The sequence below is a fragment of the Alligator mississippiensis genome, chromosome 7, assembly GCF_030867095.1.
Source record: "Alligator mississippiensis isolate rAllMis1 chromosome 7, rAllMis1, whole genome shotgun sequence".
NCBI classification, from domain to species: domain Eukaryota; kingdom Metazoa; phylum Chordata; order Crocodylia; family Alligatoridae; genus Alligator; species Alligator mississippiensis.
In genome coordinates, this window is record NC_081830.1 from 18928954 (window position 1) to 18946254 (window position 17301).

The window sequence follows — 17301 nt, forward strand, 5'->3', positions numbered from 1 at the left end:
ACTGTTGTAGGATGAAGACCTTAGTGAACATAAAAAAATACCAGCCAACAGCCCTGTTAACAGAAGTTTCAATAACAGAATTGGAATAACAAAATCAACATACGGCTCCAAAAATGGTGGGGTAGAGGAATGGGACAGGATGGGACGACCAGTGGTGGGTCAAAGCAGCTTGTCCTTAAGGCCCATTCAGTCTTTAGCTTTGGCTTCACTGCTGACAGCCAACAAGCATCCAGTTGTGGGGATGGTCTAGATACAGACACCTGCCTACCAGGAATAGGATTTGACTTAACTCAAGCTCCCAATACCTTTCATTTTTCAACACTTGGCAGGGACCACTTAAATTTGGGGACTGCAGAGAGGTATTACTTAATGAAACCCTCAAGATCTGCACTGCAGTTGAAAACTTAGAGCATAATGAGCACCTGGCACTTTAGTAAGAGACAATTCCTTCCTCAAATGACATACTATCTAATACAAGACAACTGTCAGGACAGGTGATGATAACCATGGAGGAGTAGTGCAAATAGCTGCTGGAATGGAAACAAACAATTAAATAGATTAGCTAACAGACTAGCCCACTAGGGCAACTCATGTAATACACGGACAATAGCATCCCACAGACAAGAAAAAGAAAAAGATGCTCATGATTAAAGGGAGAAAAAAAAAAAAAGAAGAAAATGCTCCTGACCTGTAAAAACCTTGTTACATCTGTGATCACATTTCTGAAGACATACTCATCCTTCTGACAGTCGAACCAGCCCAACTTTGTGATCCTGGCATATAATTGAATTAGTGCTTGTGTTACAAAAGTTGCCAACTTTGGCCGGGTGGCAAGGTAGTTCAGCACATAGTTCCCTGAAAGACAAAACGATGGGTGCTGAAAATCTAGGTTTCCTCCCCATAACACATTTTTTTGTACATGAAGAGATTAATTTAGCCCTAAGCTGAATAGTTTAGGGGCTATTCCTTAGAACAGACCACTTAATACAAGATGATTTCTCATTCTCTAGGCAGACGAAACAGTGGACTGAGTTAAATGCCATTCAAAGGTGAGGAGATGGCCTTCCCTTCAGGAAATGCTGCAAATGACATTTCAGAACCCCATAGAGCACTAGCAGTTCTCTGCATTATATAAATTATCTTTTCCTTTCTCCCAAAGGAAACATATCCTCTCAGTGACTCTGTCTCCCCTTCACATGCGTGGAAGATGCAACATGGCAATCCACAGTGTCATCATGGTTTGATTTCAGCCTTGCACTGTTAGAATCATATATTTTCAAGTTCGTTTCCATGTTTCCCCACTCTTGGAGATGGCCAATGTAAGAACCCTGCCTGAGTTTCAATATAACAGCACAGCTATAAAACCAAATCAGTCTCTATTTGGGGTCCTTTCATACAGATAGGAACTAGACAGGAAAAAATATCCCTGTACAGGATCACTGGCAAAAAAACAGACCCTGGCCAATACCTTTCTACTATTACTTGTACCTAGAAGACGACAAACAAGAAAACGCCCCAGAGTAGAGGAAGAAAAAAGGAAAAAATACAAGTCAAGCTTCTCTACAATTGGACTCATTAAATCCTTCTCTTGCAATCAAGAGACAGACAGGGAAGAGAAGAAATATGGGACAGATAACCCATTTCAGACAGAATCAAGACACTGAAGACCACATATTTGTGGTAACTAGATTCAGATACCTCCAAGTATCTGACATTCAAACCCAGTAATCTATGGTTTAGAATGGGTGGGGGCCAACCTTTCTGGCAGGTATCTCACTAATTAGCCTTGTACCTTCCTTCAGTGCTGTTCTGATAACACTAAGAACTTGAAGTGCCATGCTGGCTCAGCCCAATGATCCGTCAAGCCCAGCATTGTCTCTGACAGTGGGAAAAGTGGATGCTAAAAAGGAGGAGCATTAAACCACATCTCTAGAGTGATCGATCCCCTATTCAATATCTGCTTTGGCAGCCACCATTATTGTTTTAGAGATACCAGAGGAAACACCTCTAAGAACTTTTGAACAAAATGGTAATAGATCTATCATCCATGAATTTATCCAGTCTCTTTTTGAATCCAGTTATACAATCTGCCTCCACCACCTCCTGTGGCAATGAATTCCACAAGTTAACTACGCACTGCATAAAATAGTGCTTTCTCCCGTTACCTTTGAATTTCGGTGGGCGTCCCCCAGTTTCACTGTTCTGAGACCTGGTGAACAACAGTTCCCTGTTCACTTGGTCCACACCCTTCATGATTTTATAGACCCCTTTCATTTCCCACCTCAGTCCTCTCTTCCAAACTGAAGAGTCCTAGCCTTTTTAGTCTCTTCTGGTATGGCAACTTCTCCAGATCCCTGATCATTTTGGTTGCCCTCCTCTGTACCTCTTCTAATTCCATTACATCCTTTTTGAGATGGGGAGGCTAGAACTGAACACAACATTCAAGATGTGGGTGCCCCAGGGATTTGTAGTCGCACGATAATGTTCTTTGTTTTGTTTCAAATTCCCTTCTCAGTGATAGTCAACACTTTATTGGCTTTTTTGGTTGCCAATGCACATTGGGCCAATTCATAGATTGTAAGGCCGGAAGGGACCTCGGAAGGTCATCAGGTCCAGACCCCTGCACCAAGCAGGAAAGATAACTGGGGGGCTCACGTTTTAGCAAACTATCTACAATGACTCCAATGTCTCTTTCTTGAGACATAACAGTCAGTTCAGATCCTCTTCCCTTTCCCAGTCAGCTGCTCTGCTTACTGCCTTAGCTGCCACTGTTCTGCTTGTCCCTTCCCTGATCTGCTGCCTGCCACACACAAACTGCTTGTGCCACTTGTAGTATGTGTGCTGCAGATTGACCACCCTGGCTTAGAATATCTTGCACAGAAGCAAAAACCATCTTCTTTCATCATGTGTCTTACGTTATTGGATCATTCGCATAGTTTAGTAACTCATGGAAAGTCTCCCAGTCACCATTAAGTAGCAAATTAGTCATTTATAACAGTATACCATCTATGTACCAGAGCACTAATTTGACTGTGGAAAAGGAATTCTACTCACGAATGTCTATTCGCTGTTCCAATGGCAAAGGGTTGTTTGTGCGTGACACAAGTTTTGTAAGGCATGTAGCTGCCAATAACTGGGAGTAGGAGGACTGCAAAGAAAAAAAAAAAAAGCAGTAATTTAACTCAAGTCAATCAGCATCAGACTGGTTTGAAGGCACAATTTATTAAGGAGAAAAGTAGCCCTCTGAGACTTAAGAGACTTATTACATTTTAGCAGGTGCACACTTAACACCTTTTCACATGATTACAAAATACAGGTTTCTCTGCAGAGATCACACACAATAGCCCATCAGACAGCACACTGCAATTTAATTCAGGGATGCCCATCATGTGACTGAGCCCTCCAAAATCCCCGGATATATGAGATTCTATAAACTGCAGGCTGTGAAATGGCAATAGTTTCATGTGTTAGTACTTCTATTATAAAGAGCTGTAAAAAACATTTATCTCCATAACCTACACCAAGCATCTAGAGACAGGAAACCCATTTATAGTAATATGCCTAAGACAGTTTAATATAACGGAGTTGGAGTTGGATCATCCAATTTGTGTGTAGGATTTACAAAAGAGCAATCCATCACAGATTACAGATGCATAATGGGTTCTAGTCAAGGTAACAAAACTGGGTGTTAGCAGCTTTCTAGAAAAGGTTGAACTTCCCTTTTCCTGGAGTTAGCTGCCAGTTCCTTACTGGAAGGTACACACAGTTTCAAACACAAAGGTTAGTTCCCATTTCCCCCTGTGGAAACCCAGGTTCCTCCTGCCCCAAGCCCCTGCAACTCAGAGATGATTAATTCAGCCAGTGCAGGCCTGTCAGGCCTGCACAACGCCCCCCACCCCCCCAATTCTGGTTCGCTGATCCTTTGTGACAGTGTGGCTAGTGTTTCCCTGATTCTTGGAGTAAGGCTCCAATCTGATAGACTTGAAGGCCTGGATGTACATCCTGCCATGAGTCAAACCTTGAAGGATCCTGTGACCAAGCAATTTTAAGCACGATTTGTCCTGACACAAAAGTGAATCAAATGGCTACTTACACATAGGGAAAAAAATACATTGTATAAAAGAAAAGTTAAATGGGATTTAGTGCCAATGCAGTTTACATCTCAACCGTAACATTAATACTGAAACAGGCTCTTATTGCCCATGCTTTAAATAACTGCTGAGTTGCTCTAAGGAAGCTGTTGAAGGAACAAGCCTCTGCTTTAAGAGATTCTGCACTGTAAGTGCAGAGTAGACTGTTATTCTTAAATCACTCAAGACACTTGCATCTCATTTTGGGATTCTAGCCTTTGATCAGTTGCCCAAATAATTTTAGAACTCTTACGGCATGGGAAAATGAAAGAGCCTCAATTAACTGTGAATTCTAATATCAAACTCTAAAAAGAACTGGTCCCTACAATTTATCAAAAACCAACCCTACAAACCAAAACACACAGCTTTGTCTCATAATTGTCATGCTTTTGGTATAAACACACGCATGGACAAAAATCGGTGTAATCATACAACAAAAGTGATAGAAGCATTAGGTTCCTCTAACACTAAATGTGGCCCGTTTGATACTAAGAGCTAAGGTAAAGATTTATTGAGTATGCAAATGTGCTAGTGTCAGAGCCGTGTTACACTAACAATTGTTCCTTTGAGCATGCAGAAAACTGTGCCCAACTATGTAAAATTATCAGGGTTTTTCTTATGCGTGTACACAAAACAGGATTCAAGAACAACACTAAGGAACAGCATCTTCACCAATGACTTAACCAAGAGGGATATTGTCCTGCTCTGTGATTTTGTAAGCCCATAGTCAATCACAGTTTCCTAAGCGGGGCACAGAACCATATTTCTGTTACACCGGCAATAAAAGAAACCTCCAAACCTTCTGAAAAATGGATACATAAGGGTTGGACCATGGCCACTTTTCACAGTTGTACTTAAGTGTGGTTAAGTTGGTATAATTTAAATAGAGCCTGAGACCCTAGGGAGGTTTATTTTAAAAAGAAACCCTCAGTGCGCATGCTCTGAGTTTTTCTACAGCAACAGAAATTGCAAGAGTGACTGGAACAAGTCACACCAAACAAAAAGAGTCCAGTTCTAGTATGTAGGAGATGTATGCAAGTGCAGCTATGGTTTAAATTATAGGGTATGCACACTGTACACTAGTGCTTCCCCGTGTCAACCAGAGCATTCATCAAAATGCCTGCATACAACTCATCTGACAGGGATTTAACAATTTTGTTTCCTACATACACTCCCTCTTTCAAGGAGAAGCTGGCACTTGCTCAGGCAATCCGGACTGTTGGTGAACTCGACCAAGGCTTTCTCTGCCTGGAGCCGTGTTGTGGTGTCTGTAGTTTCATACAGCTGCTTGCACAGGTTCTCTAGCTGGGCCAGGCTCTGTAAGAGATCAACCACAGGAAAGAAGTCAAGAAAAAAAAAAAAAAGAACATTTCTCTTTACATTTTAGTTACAGGGCAGCTCAACTAATAAATATTTACCCACTACACAGGCACTGGTTTGTAAATCAGATCAACTAATACTCAGTTAACCAGGGGATTTGATAGCAGCTTTTAACTATCTGAAGGGTGGTTGCAAAGAGGAGGGAGCTGGACTGTTCCCAGTGATAGCAGATGACAGAACAAGATGCAAAGGTCTCCAGTTGCAGCAAGGGATGTTAAGGTTAGATATTAGAAACAGCTGTCTTGCTAGGAGGGTGGTGAAGCACTGGAACAAGTCACCCAAAGAGGTGGTAGTAATCTCCATCCTTGGAGGTTTTTAAGACCTGCCTTGACAAAGCCTTCGCTGGGATCATCTAGTTGGGGCTGCTCCTGCTTTGAGCAGGGAGTTGGACTAGATGTGACCTCCTGAGGTCTCTTCAACCCTCATTTTCTATGGTTCTATGATTCCACGGCATTTGAACTTGACAAGCAGTCTTAGTGCCACCATGTGACAGTAACTGTTTTTAGATGGCCAACCTTCTTTCTTTCCACCTAATGAAAACTCAAGCCCTCCTTCAATTGCTGAAGCTCCCATCATATCAACCCTTTAGACAAAGACAAAATACAGGGCTTCCTCTAAGGGACACAATCAGTTTGTGAATACCAGCTGATATAGGACCACTCACACAATCATTTCCCCACCTGTTCTGCTGTCAGACCGTGTATATCAAACTCTGTTACACAAAACCCTGTGCTTCAGAGGGAGCAAGAATGGTGCCTTTGCTCAACAGGTGGGTACTGTGTAACACTGTTTTATCCTATATTTTTCTCAAGCAGGCTTGCTGAACTGAACCTGCATCTGAATGTATCTTTTGGGTGACTATCCCGTCTCTCCCCCTCACTGTACTTGCTTCTTTGCAAATGAACTTTGATCTTGCCTTGCAGAACAAAGTAACCCCAAGCAAAATGGTCCTGAAACTAGAAGATTAGTCAATACATCATGGAAGTTATTCTAAAACACACTGTTTTCCTCCACTCTCAACACGTGCACAATTTCTCCACGGCATAATGTGCATTTTGTGCACTAAAAAATATCTTTTGCAAATGTTTCCAAAGTTTAATTTTCAACTTGCTTTTTTCCTTTAAGTTTTAGGCAAGTGTTTGGAGCTGGGACTGGAGAATTAGGAAGAGAGAATCTGAAATAAAGGGATCTTCCAGCCCTAATGTCTATGAAATCTATGAAATCTCATCAGGAGAGAGAAAAATCAACAGGCCTGGGGGAAGAGAACTGGAAGGGCTATGAGGTAGGAAGACAAGATAATATGGGAGAAGACCTGGTTATCTGAGCAGCCTTAGAGGAGCAGGAGGTTGTAAAGGACCTCTGAAAACGCACGGATTTGGGTACAAAATGTAGTCTCCAGCTCCATAATGACAAAAACCATAAGTATATATCTTATTCTTGCCCAGCACACGTTACTAGGCTGCCTTAAGTGGAGGCACATGCCTTGTAAAAAAAAAGAAATACACAATGCTAAAAAAAAATACTGGCATCTAAAAAAAGGATGGTAAATTCTTCACTGCCTTAAATAAAACCAAATTCCATCAGTTTCATTGCTTTAAAATCTCAGTGGCATTTCTGTACATTTACATGTGAGCTGTCCTCTCTGACAAACCTAGGCCAATAAAAAGCTCCTACCATTTTTGAGTCTTCAGTCTTGAGCAATTAGAAAATGAAAGGAGACCCCAGCGGACGAAACTGAAGAAAACCAGCAGCAAACTGCTCACATGGCTCACCAGAGGGACTAAAAGCTTGAGAAGGAAAATCTGGAGGTCCTATTCCAAGCACCTTTCTGTAGCCTTTGGCACTGTTTTCTCCCCAATCCCTTGCTTTCAGAGATTTAACATTATCAGATCTGATATTACTACATGTTATGCAACTGTACCTCTACTGCTGTAAACATGCATCTTGGGGAAGAAAAATCTCTCATCAAGATTTTAACGTTTCCCTCCATTTATAAAACCTGTATGTGATAAGGGTGTAGGCACACGAAGTAAACATCACTTTAGGAACGGCAGTGGCGGTAGCATTCTGAACACTGATAAGGATATATCAGTCATGCAGAGCTGTTTTTCAAGCTCTGATCATTTCCAGTTCTAGCCTGATGAGTGTAGTATCTGCCAAATGGGAACCCTGTCTTAACATGATTTCTAATCTTGGCTACAGAAGGTCATGCTATCTGGGACAAGACTAGAGACCACTGCTAAGCAATGTAACCTCTGTGGTCTGCACTGGCTATGAGCTTCAGTTCGATATGCTGTTTTAACCTGTGAAAACCCTACGTAGAGGGAGACTGACCTCTTTCATATGTGATATTGCCACAAGCCAGGCTCAGCGCTGGAAAGGTGCTCAACTGGATTTCCTCACTGCTTCAAAGCGAGGGGGTTTTGGGCTTAGCATTCTCCATGGTGAGCTCTCAGAAACTCAACCTCCTGCTCTATATAGTTCAGACTAGACATCTCATTTACCTACTGATTTTCCTGTTAATAGAAAGGCACAATAAGGGCTGATACTTGTGTTTGAAGCAGGGCGTTTGGGTTTCTTTCGTTTTGGAGTGAGGAAGTTGTTTATAGGACTACTAATTTTATGTAAAAGCTTGTGTTGGACATTTACTTAAATCACAGTGGACTGATTTAAACCAAGCAACTGAAATCAGCAAGAAGGGAACCATGATTTGAAAACAAATCAGTTTTATTCTGGTTTTGCATGCATGCTTTAGATATCTTCCCCAGAAAAGTCTAGTAACCATTAATAGATGTTGATTTGCAATTAAATATAACTCTTGCTCTTAACTGGTAATTTCTTGATAACCAAGAGAATATATTACCGTTACACAATTATTTGGCCAATTACGTAACTTGGTATATATATTTGTCTGGATTCTTATCATCTACTCCATAATGTTAGAAAACACTGAATGTTGCACTTTTTATTAGATGATAAATACTTTACTTGTGATTTGTTTCAACATGGATTTGGAAGGAAAGCTGAACTGAACATGAATAAACTCAGCATTTTCCAGATTATTAAGTAAAACAATTTATATGCTATTTACATAATGGGTGGGGGGAGAGGATTCCCAAAATATGTTTTGCATTTAAAGCTGATTTAATTAAACAAAAGAAGCATTATATATAGCAACAAATAGAACCCGCTATTTTTGGTCACTACAGCCAAGATTTTAAAAGTAATATTTCTCACTCTCACACCTTTCTATTCATAGACTGAAAGAAGAAAACAAGTCTTTTGAACCACCAACTGGTTTTTCCTCTTTGAATGAACTAGTTACTGAAAACAACTAGTTGAATAAACTCAAATCAAGAAGATGACTACAAATAAAGCATTTGCTAAGAATCTGGTTCAGTGCTTTTCAAGGAGCTGGTTCTAGCTACTGAGCCAGGGATTTCCCCCAGTCCTATGGGTTGTATGTCTTTTTGAGTGTAGCTGTAACACTGCATACCGCTATCATGGAAGGTGCACCTAAAACAGGAGCAATAAACTTTGGTGCAAACTGTGTCAGAGTTTATTCATTCACATTAATAGCATGTGTAGATGTGCCCAGAGGAGTCTTAAAACACAGTGACTTGTGCGTATAACATAATTTTTGACAGCTTGAGTTCAGCCTCCTAGAAAGAAAAACTGCAACTGTTTTTTCAACTATACGTGCACGTGTAATGCTACAGACACTGTAGAAATTGCTGTTCACTCATGCTCCAGCACACATGCCCCACAAGCCTGCATTTTCAGGTATTCTTTTCTAATGCAAAAGTATTAATTTGATCTAGTTGGAGAGCATGGGCTCCCCCCTCCAAAACATTCACCCATGGTCTCAGAAACATACTTCATCCTCTTCTCAAATAATCAAGGTGGAATTTCTCCCATCATGTGGCAAACCAAAAGCATCGATTCTTGTGAAGCCTACTGCGTTTATGTATTTCTGGAAACTCTTTCCTATCTCCTACCCATAGGTATAAGATGAAGAGGTTTTACTCCAGAGAAACAGTTCTGCCCAAAGATTTCTGAACAAGGAACTCACACAAATCTCACTGTACTTCCCAAATCAGAAGCCAAGGATACACACACACAGTATTTAAGAAAGAGCAGTGACATACTCTGTGAAAGCATACTGCAATAAAAAAAAGACAGAAACAGCAATTAAATCTGCACTAATACAGTAAAATCCAACTGCACTATCCCAATGGAAAAAAGGATGTACACACTGAGCAATCAAAGGCACAGTGGGAATAGGCTGTGCTGAAAAACATTCATTTATTGCCAAAAATCGCTTTATAAATAATGTACAAAGCATTAAAGTATTACAAGAGAACTAGCTTACTGCAAGACTTTACGCAGGTTGCTCACTTCACTAAAATCACAAAATCCAGACTAGGCGAGTCAAATCCTCTCTTCTCCTATGGTGAACATTAAATATCACACTGGACTAGCACAAATCCTCCTTCCCACCTTGAACAGGTGGGTTGAAAATGCTGCATGATTAAGTTTGGTTATTTTGTTCTCATACCACTAAATCCACCAGACAATTTAGAGCAACACAGAAGAATCAACCATCTCGTCTCAAGAGAAATCCAATGATCGAGGTGTAGCGGGTGCTACAGGGTAAATTTATAGCACACAGCATATCCAGCAGAAGGGCAGGGGACAGATCAGTCTGGACAGACCTTGCATCAATACCTTTTCCTTTAGGATCCATCTCCCCCATTGAGAGAGACAGCACAGTAAACTAGATGAACTTAACGTCTGGCCTAACATGGCATTTCTTGTGTTCATGCGGTAGAAAACTGCAAGGGGTAGGCTTATAAAAAGCACTCTTCACATACTGTGCCTTGCCTCTGAGAGGATTATCAATTTGCCACTCATAAACTTGTGTTTTCAGCTTGTGTATTTCCTTTCAAATGACAAGTAGTGGTTTTAAAAGCTTAGAGAGAATCAAACACCACTAAGAAAGACAAATATTTTAAACAATAAAAAACAGTAAATCATTAAAGATAATCAATCTTTAGCGAAACATTTCCTTTAATCCAAGTGTAAGTCACAGAAGTTTGATGTTCTTGCATGAGGTATCTGCGTTATATGAAGAATATCCTATGCATCTTAGCTTATCTACTTTAAATTAACTAGCCTATGTGCACCAATACACTTCAAAGGAGGCAGATGGGGAAAACAAGGAGAAAAAGAAATAGCAGTGATAAAAAAAATGGCGTAAACATCTTCAATAAAGATAATAAGAGCTGGGACATTAGGTACAAAGATACTATTTTGCAGGTGATAAAAATAATGCAGCTTGGCTGCCAAGGTGTAAAATCTTTTTAAGATCATGGCCATTCAACAGAACCCCAAAAACAATGAGAAGATGTATACGCTGCTCAAATAGAGGATGCTGACAAATATACAGGAGCCAATTACCCAAAGATGCAGTAATGCAGCTCACGTAAACATACCTAAGCCAACTTCAAACAGAGACAAAATGCACGCAGAGTCATTTATTACTTTGCTACTTGTCTCCTACTTCTATGCATCACTGAGCACACAAATACCGAGTACACAAGTACTTTGTTTTGAAGGAGCAGTTTTTGAGACACTTGAAAAAGCAGATGTCACAGACTCCTAGAGAAAAAGGTCTTGAAGCTACCTAGGACATATGGACCGGAAATGTTAACATAGCTGGTCAACAAGAGGGCTTTCAGTCCAGAGACTCAAGTCAAGCAGTAGTTCCACTCAGCTGAAGAGTGAAGGTAGGTAAAAAAGTACATCTGAGAGATCACAGAAAGTGAGGGTCAAAGGGACCTCAGGAGGTCACATCATCAGCGACTTGGACAAGGGAGTGAAGTGTACTCTGTCCAAGTTTGCGGATGACACAAAGCTATGGGGAGAAGTGGACACGACGGAGGGCAGGGAACAGCTGCAAATAGACCTGGATAGGCTGGACAAGTGGGCAGAAAACAACAGAATGCAGTTCAACAAGGAGAAATGCAAAGTGCTGCACCCAGGGAGGAAAAATGTCCAGCATACCTACTGCTGAGGAAATGACTTGCTGGGTGGCACGGAAGTGGAAAGGGATCTTGGAGTCCTAGTGGACTCCAAGATGAACATGAGTCGGCAGTGTGACGAAGCCATCAGAAAAGCTAATGGCACTTTATCATGCATCAGCAGATGCATGACGAATAGATCCAAAGAGGTGATACTTCCCCTCTATCGGGCGCTGGTCAGACCACAGTTGGAGTACTGCGTGCAATTCTGGGCACCGCACTTCAAAAGGGATGAGGATAACCTGGAGAGGGTCCAGAGAAGGGCCAATCGTATGGTTAAGGGCTTGCAGGCCAAGCCCTACGAGGAGAGACTAGAGAACCTGGACCTTTTCAACCTCCGCAAGAGAAGGTTGAGAGGCGAACTTGCGGCTGCCTATAAGTTCATCACGGGGGCACAGAAGGGAATTGGTGAGGTTTTATTCACCAAGGCACCCCCAGGGGTTACAAGAAATAACGGCCACAAGCTAGCAGAGACCAGATTTAGGCTGGACATTAGGAAGAACTTCTTCACAGTTCGAGTGGCCAAGGTCTGGAACGGGCTCCCAAGGGAGGTGGTGCTCTCCCCTACCCTGGGGGTCTTCAAGAGGAGGTTAGATAAGCATCTAGCTGGGGTCATCTAGACCCAGCACTCTTTTCTGCCTATGCAAGGGGTCGGACTCGATGATCTACTGAGGTGCCTTCCGACCCTAATATCTATGAATCTAGTCCAACCCCCTGGCTTTAAGCAGGACCAGCCCCAACTAGATCATCCCAGCCAGCGTTTGGTCTATCTGGGCCTTAAACACCTCCAAGGATACAGACTCCACCACCTTTCTGGGTAACTTGTTCTAATGCTTTACCACCCTCCCAGTGAGACAGTTTTTCCTAACATCCAACCTAAACCTCCCTTGCTACCACTGGAGCCCACTGCTCCTTGTTCTGTCATCTGCCACCACGGAGAACAGTCCAGCCTCATCCTTTTAGGAGCCACCCTGCAGAGAGTTGAAGGTTGCTATCAAATCTCCCCTCAGTCTGCTCTTCTGAAAACTAAATAAGCCCAGTTCTCTCAGCCTCTCTTCACAAGCCTTGTGTCCCAGCCCCCAAACTATTTTCATTGGCCTTCTCCACTGGACTCTACCCAACTTGTCCACATCCTTTCTATAGTGGTGGGTCCAAAACTGGACACAAGGGTCCAGATGTAGCCTCACCAATGCCTACTAGAGGGGAATAATTACTTCCCTTGATCTGCTGACAATGCTCATACTAATATATCCCAGGATGCCATTAGTTTTCTTGGCAACAAGGGCACGCTGTTGACTCATATCCAGCTTCTTTTCCACTGTGACCTCCAGGTCCTTTTCTGCAGAGCTGGTGCCCAGCCAGTCACCCCCAGCATGGGGTTCTTCTGTCCTAGGTACAGCACTTTGCACTTGTCTTTGTTGAACCTGAGATTTCTTTTTGTCCAATCCTCCAATTTGTCAAAGTCACTCTGAATCCTAGCCCTACCTTCCAGCATATCTACTACTCCCCCCAACTTGGTGTCATCCATGAACTTGCTTAGGGACCACTCTATGCCATCTTCCAGATCATTAATGAAGATACTGAACAAAACCAGCCCAAGGACCAACCCCTGGGAATCTCCATTTGATACCGGCTACCAATTAGACATTAAGCCATTTATCACTATCTATTGAGCCCGATGATCCAGCCAGCTTTCTACCCACCTTACAGCCCATTCATTCAACCCATACTTCCTTCACTCGCTTGTAACAATGCTGTCCGAGACCGTATCAAAAGCCATGCTGAAGTCATGGTAAAGATATTACACCACAGCTTGCCCTTAGGGGTGCATTGATAGAGATTTTGGGGGCTGATACCAACAGCCATTTTTTAAGGAGGCATGTTGGCCGATACCGATTTCTGATACGCAGCACTGCAACTTGAAGAGCTGGTAAGTCTGTGGTGGAAGAGGTGTGGGGGGAAAAACAAGGAGGGTGTAGGGGAGGGGCAGATCAAAGGCTCCTGCAGTGAGGGAGGAGTGGGGCAGGGGCTGAGACGGCTTGTTTTTTCATGTTATATGAGAGTGTTCAGACCTAGTTTGGACAATGTAAAGCTGTGATAAGTCTAATTTTTATCCCTTTTATAGATCAAGTGCCACTCACTCTAACATGCTCTGGTGTTGGAAGCATCTTGAGTTTCATCTCAGACCCTGTGCATGATAAAGTGACCCAAGCACAAAACAACCCTTAAACAACTAAAGGACACAGCAGATGCTTTTACATAGGGACTTCCTCTGTTCGCTGCAACCCAAATCCATATAGCAGGTTCACTTTTACATAGCCAGGAATTATCTACAATGAACTGTGATTCAGCCAGAGAGTTCTTCTGATGATAGACTTATATGTACTATTTCAAAAGGTACATTTCATTGATGGATATTTATTTCCTTGGGCTCTTCAAGCAGATCACATATTATATCAATAAATGGGTTGAACTTCAAAAACTGTCATGGTACACAGCCTACAGTAACCAGGGTAAGTCTTCAGGAATGTGTCCAATCCCTGACCTTCAGTGTTCAGTTTTAAAACAAAGACTGTTTGCTTTGGTGGGGAAGAGACAGTGATGCATAATTAACATTAACCAGCTGATTGCTGGGCCACGCCTTTGACTGAAATTCTGAACAGGAAACCTAAATATAGAAATTTCTCTCTCCTCTTTTGCACATTATCAGTGAGCTTTTAGTCATAATGAAGCAACAAACTATTGTTTGACTATGAGTTGCTTTAGCAGTTTGGGATGAATTGTTCCATTTTCACAAGACATGAAAACCTCAAGGCTGAGCTCCTCAAAAGCTGGAATTCACATTTCTATTTCATTCCAATGTAATCATTCTCCTCCCTTGGATTTAACAAGCTGTGAATGTCCTGACATCTTACTTTGCCCCCTCCCAGAATAAATCTGGGATCAAAAACCATCCAAAACAACCATGCTGTTTAAAGGTGTAGCAAATGCCTGGATGGCTTTCCTTAATGCCTTAGCAATCTGTTCCACAAGCTCTTCAGCAATTATTATAGTAATGCTGTTCACATAGCTGTGGTTAAGCATCTGCCAGCATGTGTCATTTTTCACCACAAGTCTATTTTCAGCAGTTTATAAAGTGGCTGGCAAAATTCACTTCAGGGTGAAGTCTGGCCACGTGCATTCTCCAGTCAGAAATGAGATGCTGTTTTGCAAAACTTAAAAATGCATGCTCCAGGAAACATAGGGCCAGGGCTCCTCCCCTGGCCCCGCACAACAAGTATGCTCCCCTCCCTATGCATGAGAAGCCTCTGATGGTGACAACAGAGGAGGAGGAAGGTAAGCAGCTTGCTCTGACCCACAAGAGGAGGTGCAAGGTGGAGGTAGTGGGGGATTCCCTCCTGCGGGGCACTGAGGGACCCATCTGCCGTGTGGACCCCCTAGCCCCTGAGGTCTGCTGTCTCCCTGGGGCTCACATCCGAGACATTGAGGAGAGGATCCCCAGGCTCGTTAGGGCCTCCAACTACTACCCCATGCGCCTCATCCATGTGGGAACGAACAACACGGCCAGGAGTAATCTGGACCGGGTCATGAGTGTCTACAGGGCTCCGGGGCTCAGGTAGTTTTTTCTTCTGTGCCCCCTGTTGCAGACCATGGCCCTAGGAGGGAAGGTGTATCGAGGAAGTGAACTGACATCTCCGATGGTGGTGCCACTGAGAGGGCTTTGGTTTCCTCGATCGCAGCGCACAATTCAGGGAGAGAGAACTCCTGGGAAGAGACAGCATCCACTTCACGTGGAGAGGTAAGTCCCTGTTCATGGCCAGGATGGCTGATCTTCTAGATGGGGCTGAGGGACGGGGAAACACTAACTGGAGCATGCCCGGGGACCGACATACAAGAAAGCTCCATTGATAGGGACACTAGAAGAGCCACTCTTGTGGAAGCTGAGGAAGTAGTTTTTCATCAGCGTGACAGGATGTTGAGGGCCTCGTTAGAAGGACTCAGGTGCCCGTACACTAATGCCAGGAGTGTGGAGAAGCAGGAAGAGCTAGCCCTCCTGCTTTCCAGTGGGCATTATGAGCTAGTTTATATACAAAAGGCTTGCAGAAGGCAGCATTCAGAACAACAGCCAGCACGGTTTTGCCACCAGCAGGTCTGGTCTTACCAACCTCATCTCCTTCTATGATCAGGTAACTCACCACCTGGATAAGGGAAAAGAAGTTGACATAGTATAGCTCGACTTCCAAAAGGCCTTTGGATCTAATATCCCACGATGTTCTCGTGAGAAAACTGGAGGACTGTGGCCTTAACTGTGAGACAGTTAGGTGGGTACAAAGCTGCCTGTGGGGTAGGACCCAGATCTGTTCATTAGAACTCTCTATGTCGTTTTGGCAAGAAGTGGCCAGTGGTGTCCCTCAGGGATCAGTGCTTGGTCCAGTGCTTTTCAACATTTTTATCAATGATTTGGATGTGGGAGTAAAGAGCTCGCTGGTCAAGTTCACAGACAACACCAAGTTACAGAGGACTGTGGTCATGCTTGAAGATAAGCTGCAGATACAGGTGGACCTAGACCGGCTAGCTTGGGCAGATCAGAATCAGATGAAGCTCAATGCCGAGAAATGTAAAGTGCTCCACCTGGGGACAAAAAGCCTCCTAATACACTTACAGGCTTGGCAATGCCAAACTGACCAGCACCACAAATGAAAGGCACCTGGGGGTAATATGAGAATGCAGTATGAATATGAACCGGCAGTGTGATGCTGTAGCCAACAAGGCAAATAATACCCTGGCATGCATCAATCAATGCATCTCCAGCAAAACTAGGGAAGTGATTCTTCCACTTTACTGGTATTGGTGAGACCACAGCTGGAGTGCCGTGTCCAGTACTGGGTGCTGCCCTTCAGCAAGGACGTGGTAAAGCTCGCGGGAGTCCAAAGAAGGGCCACCCATATGATTGGAGACTTGCACGGCAAGCCATACGAGGAAAGGCTGAGGGACCTGGGATGCTTCAGGGTGGAAAAGAGAAGGCTGAGACTGGACTTGATAGCGGCTTACCACTACATCAGGGGTGTACATCAAGGGCTCGGTGAACAACTGTTCACCAGGGCACCTTTGGGGAAAACCAGGAGTAATGGTCACAAACTCCTGGAAGACAGTTTCAGGCTCAACGTTAGGAAAAATTTCTTCACAGCTAGGGTGTCCAGACTGTGCAATAAGCTCCCTTCAGAGGTGGTGCAATCACCTGCCCTGGAAATCTTCAACAGGAGACTGGATCATCACCTTGCTGGTATTACCTGACTCCCAGTTGCCTTTCCTGCTTGGTGCAGGGGGCTGGACCCAACGATCTCCCGACATCCCTTCCAGCCTCACAGTCTATGAATCCATGAAGAAACTATAAATCAATCTTAGCGTCCTACTAAATTAAACTACCTTGGTATACAAGACACTGGTGAACAAATACCAGACGTTTCGTAACTACAATGAACCAAAAGCTCAGAAGCCATCACAGATTCATTAACAGCAGTACAAAACTTTGCATCACATGGTTCTGCAAGAGGACTATTACTGAACACTGATGTCATATTCTAGTTGCAAAATTAAAGCAAGAATAAAAATATATTTTCCAAAAAGGGGTACAACAACTATCTATAGCTGCTCTCCATTCTTTAATATTTCGTTAGAGGCCAGCACATGACATTTCGCCCCTCCCT

General features: G+C 43.1%; 1 protein-coding gene across 1 annotated transcript in view; it reads right to left on the bottom strand.

Moving 5' to 3' along the window:
* The window catches only part of XPO7 (exportin 7), a 64398-nt gene that overhangs the window by 33086 nt on the left and 14011 nt on the right, over positions 1–17301 (bottom strand). Inside the window, exons 2-4 of the mRNA XM_059730692.1 lie at positions 5301–5447; positions 3055–3148; positions 689–855 (exon numbers count right to left, since the gene is read on the bottom strand). Coding sequence (XP_059586675.1) covers positions 689–855; positions 3055–3148; positions 5301–5447 — 408 coding nt within the window. The remainder of the gene's footprint in view (positions 1–688; positions 856–3054; positions 3149–5300; positions 5448–17301) is intronic.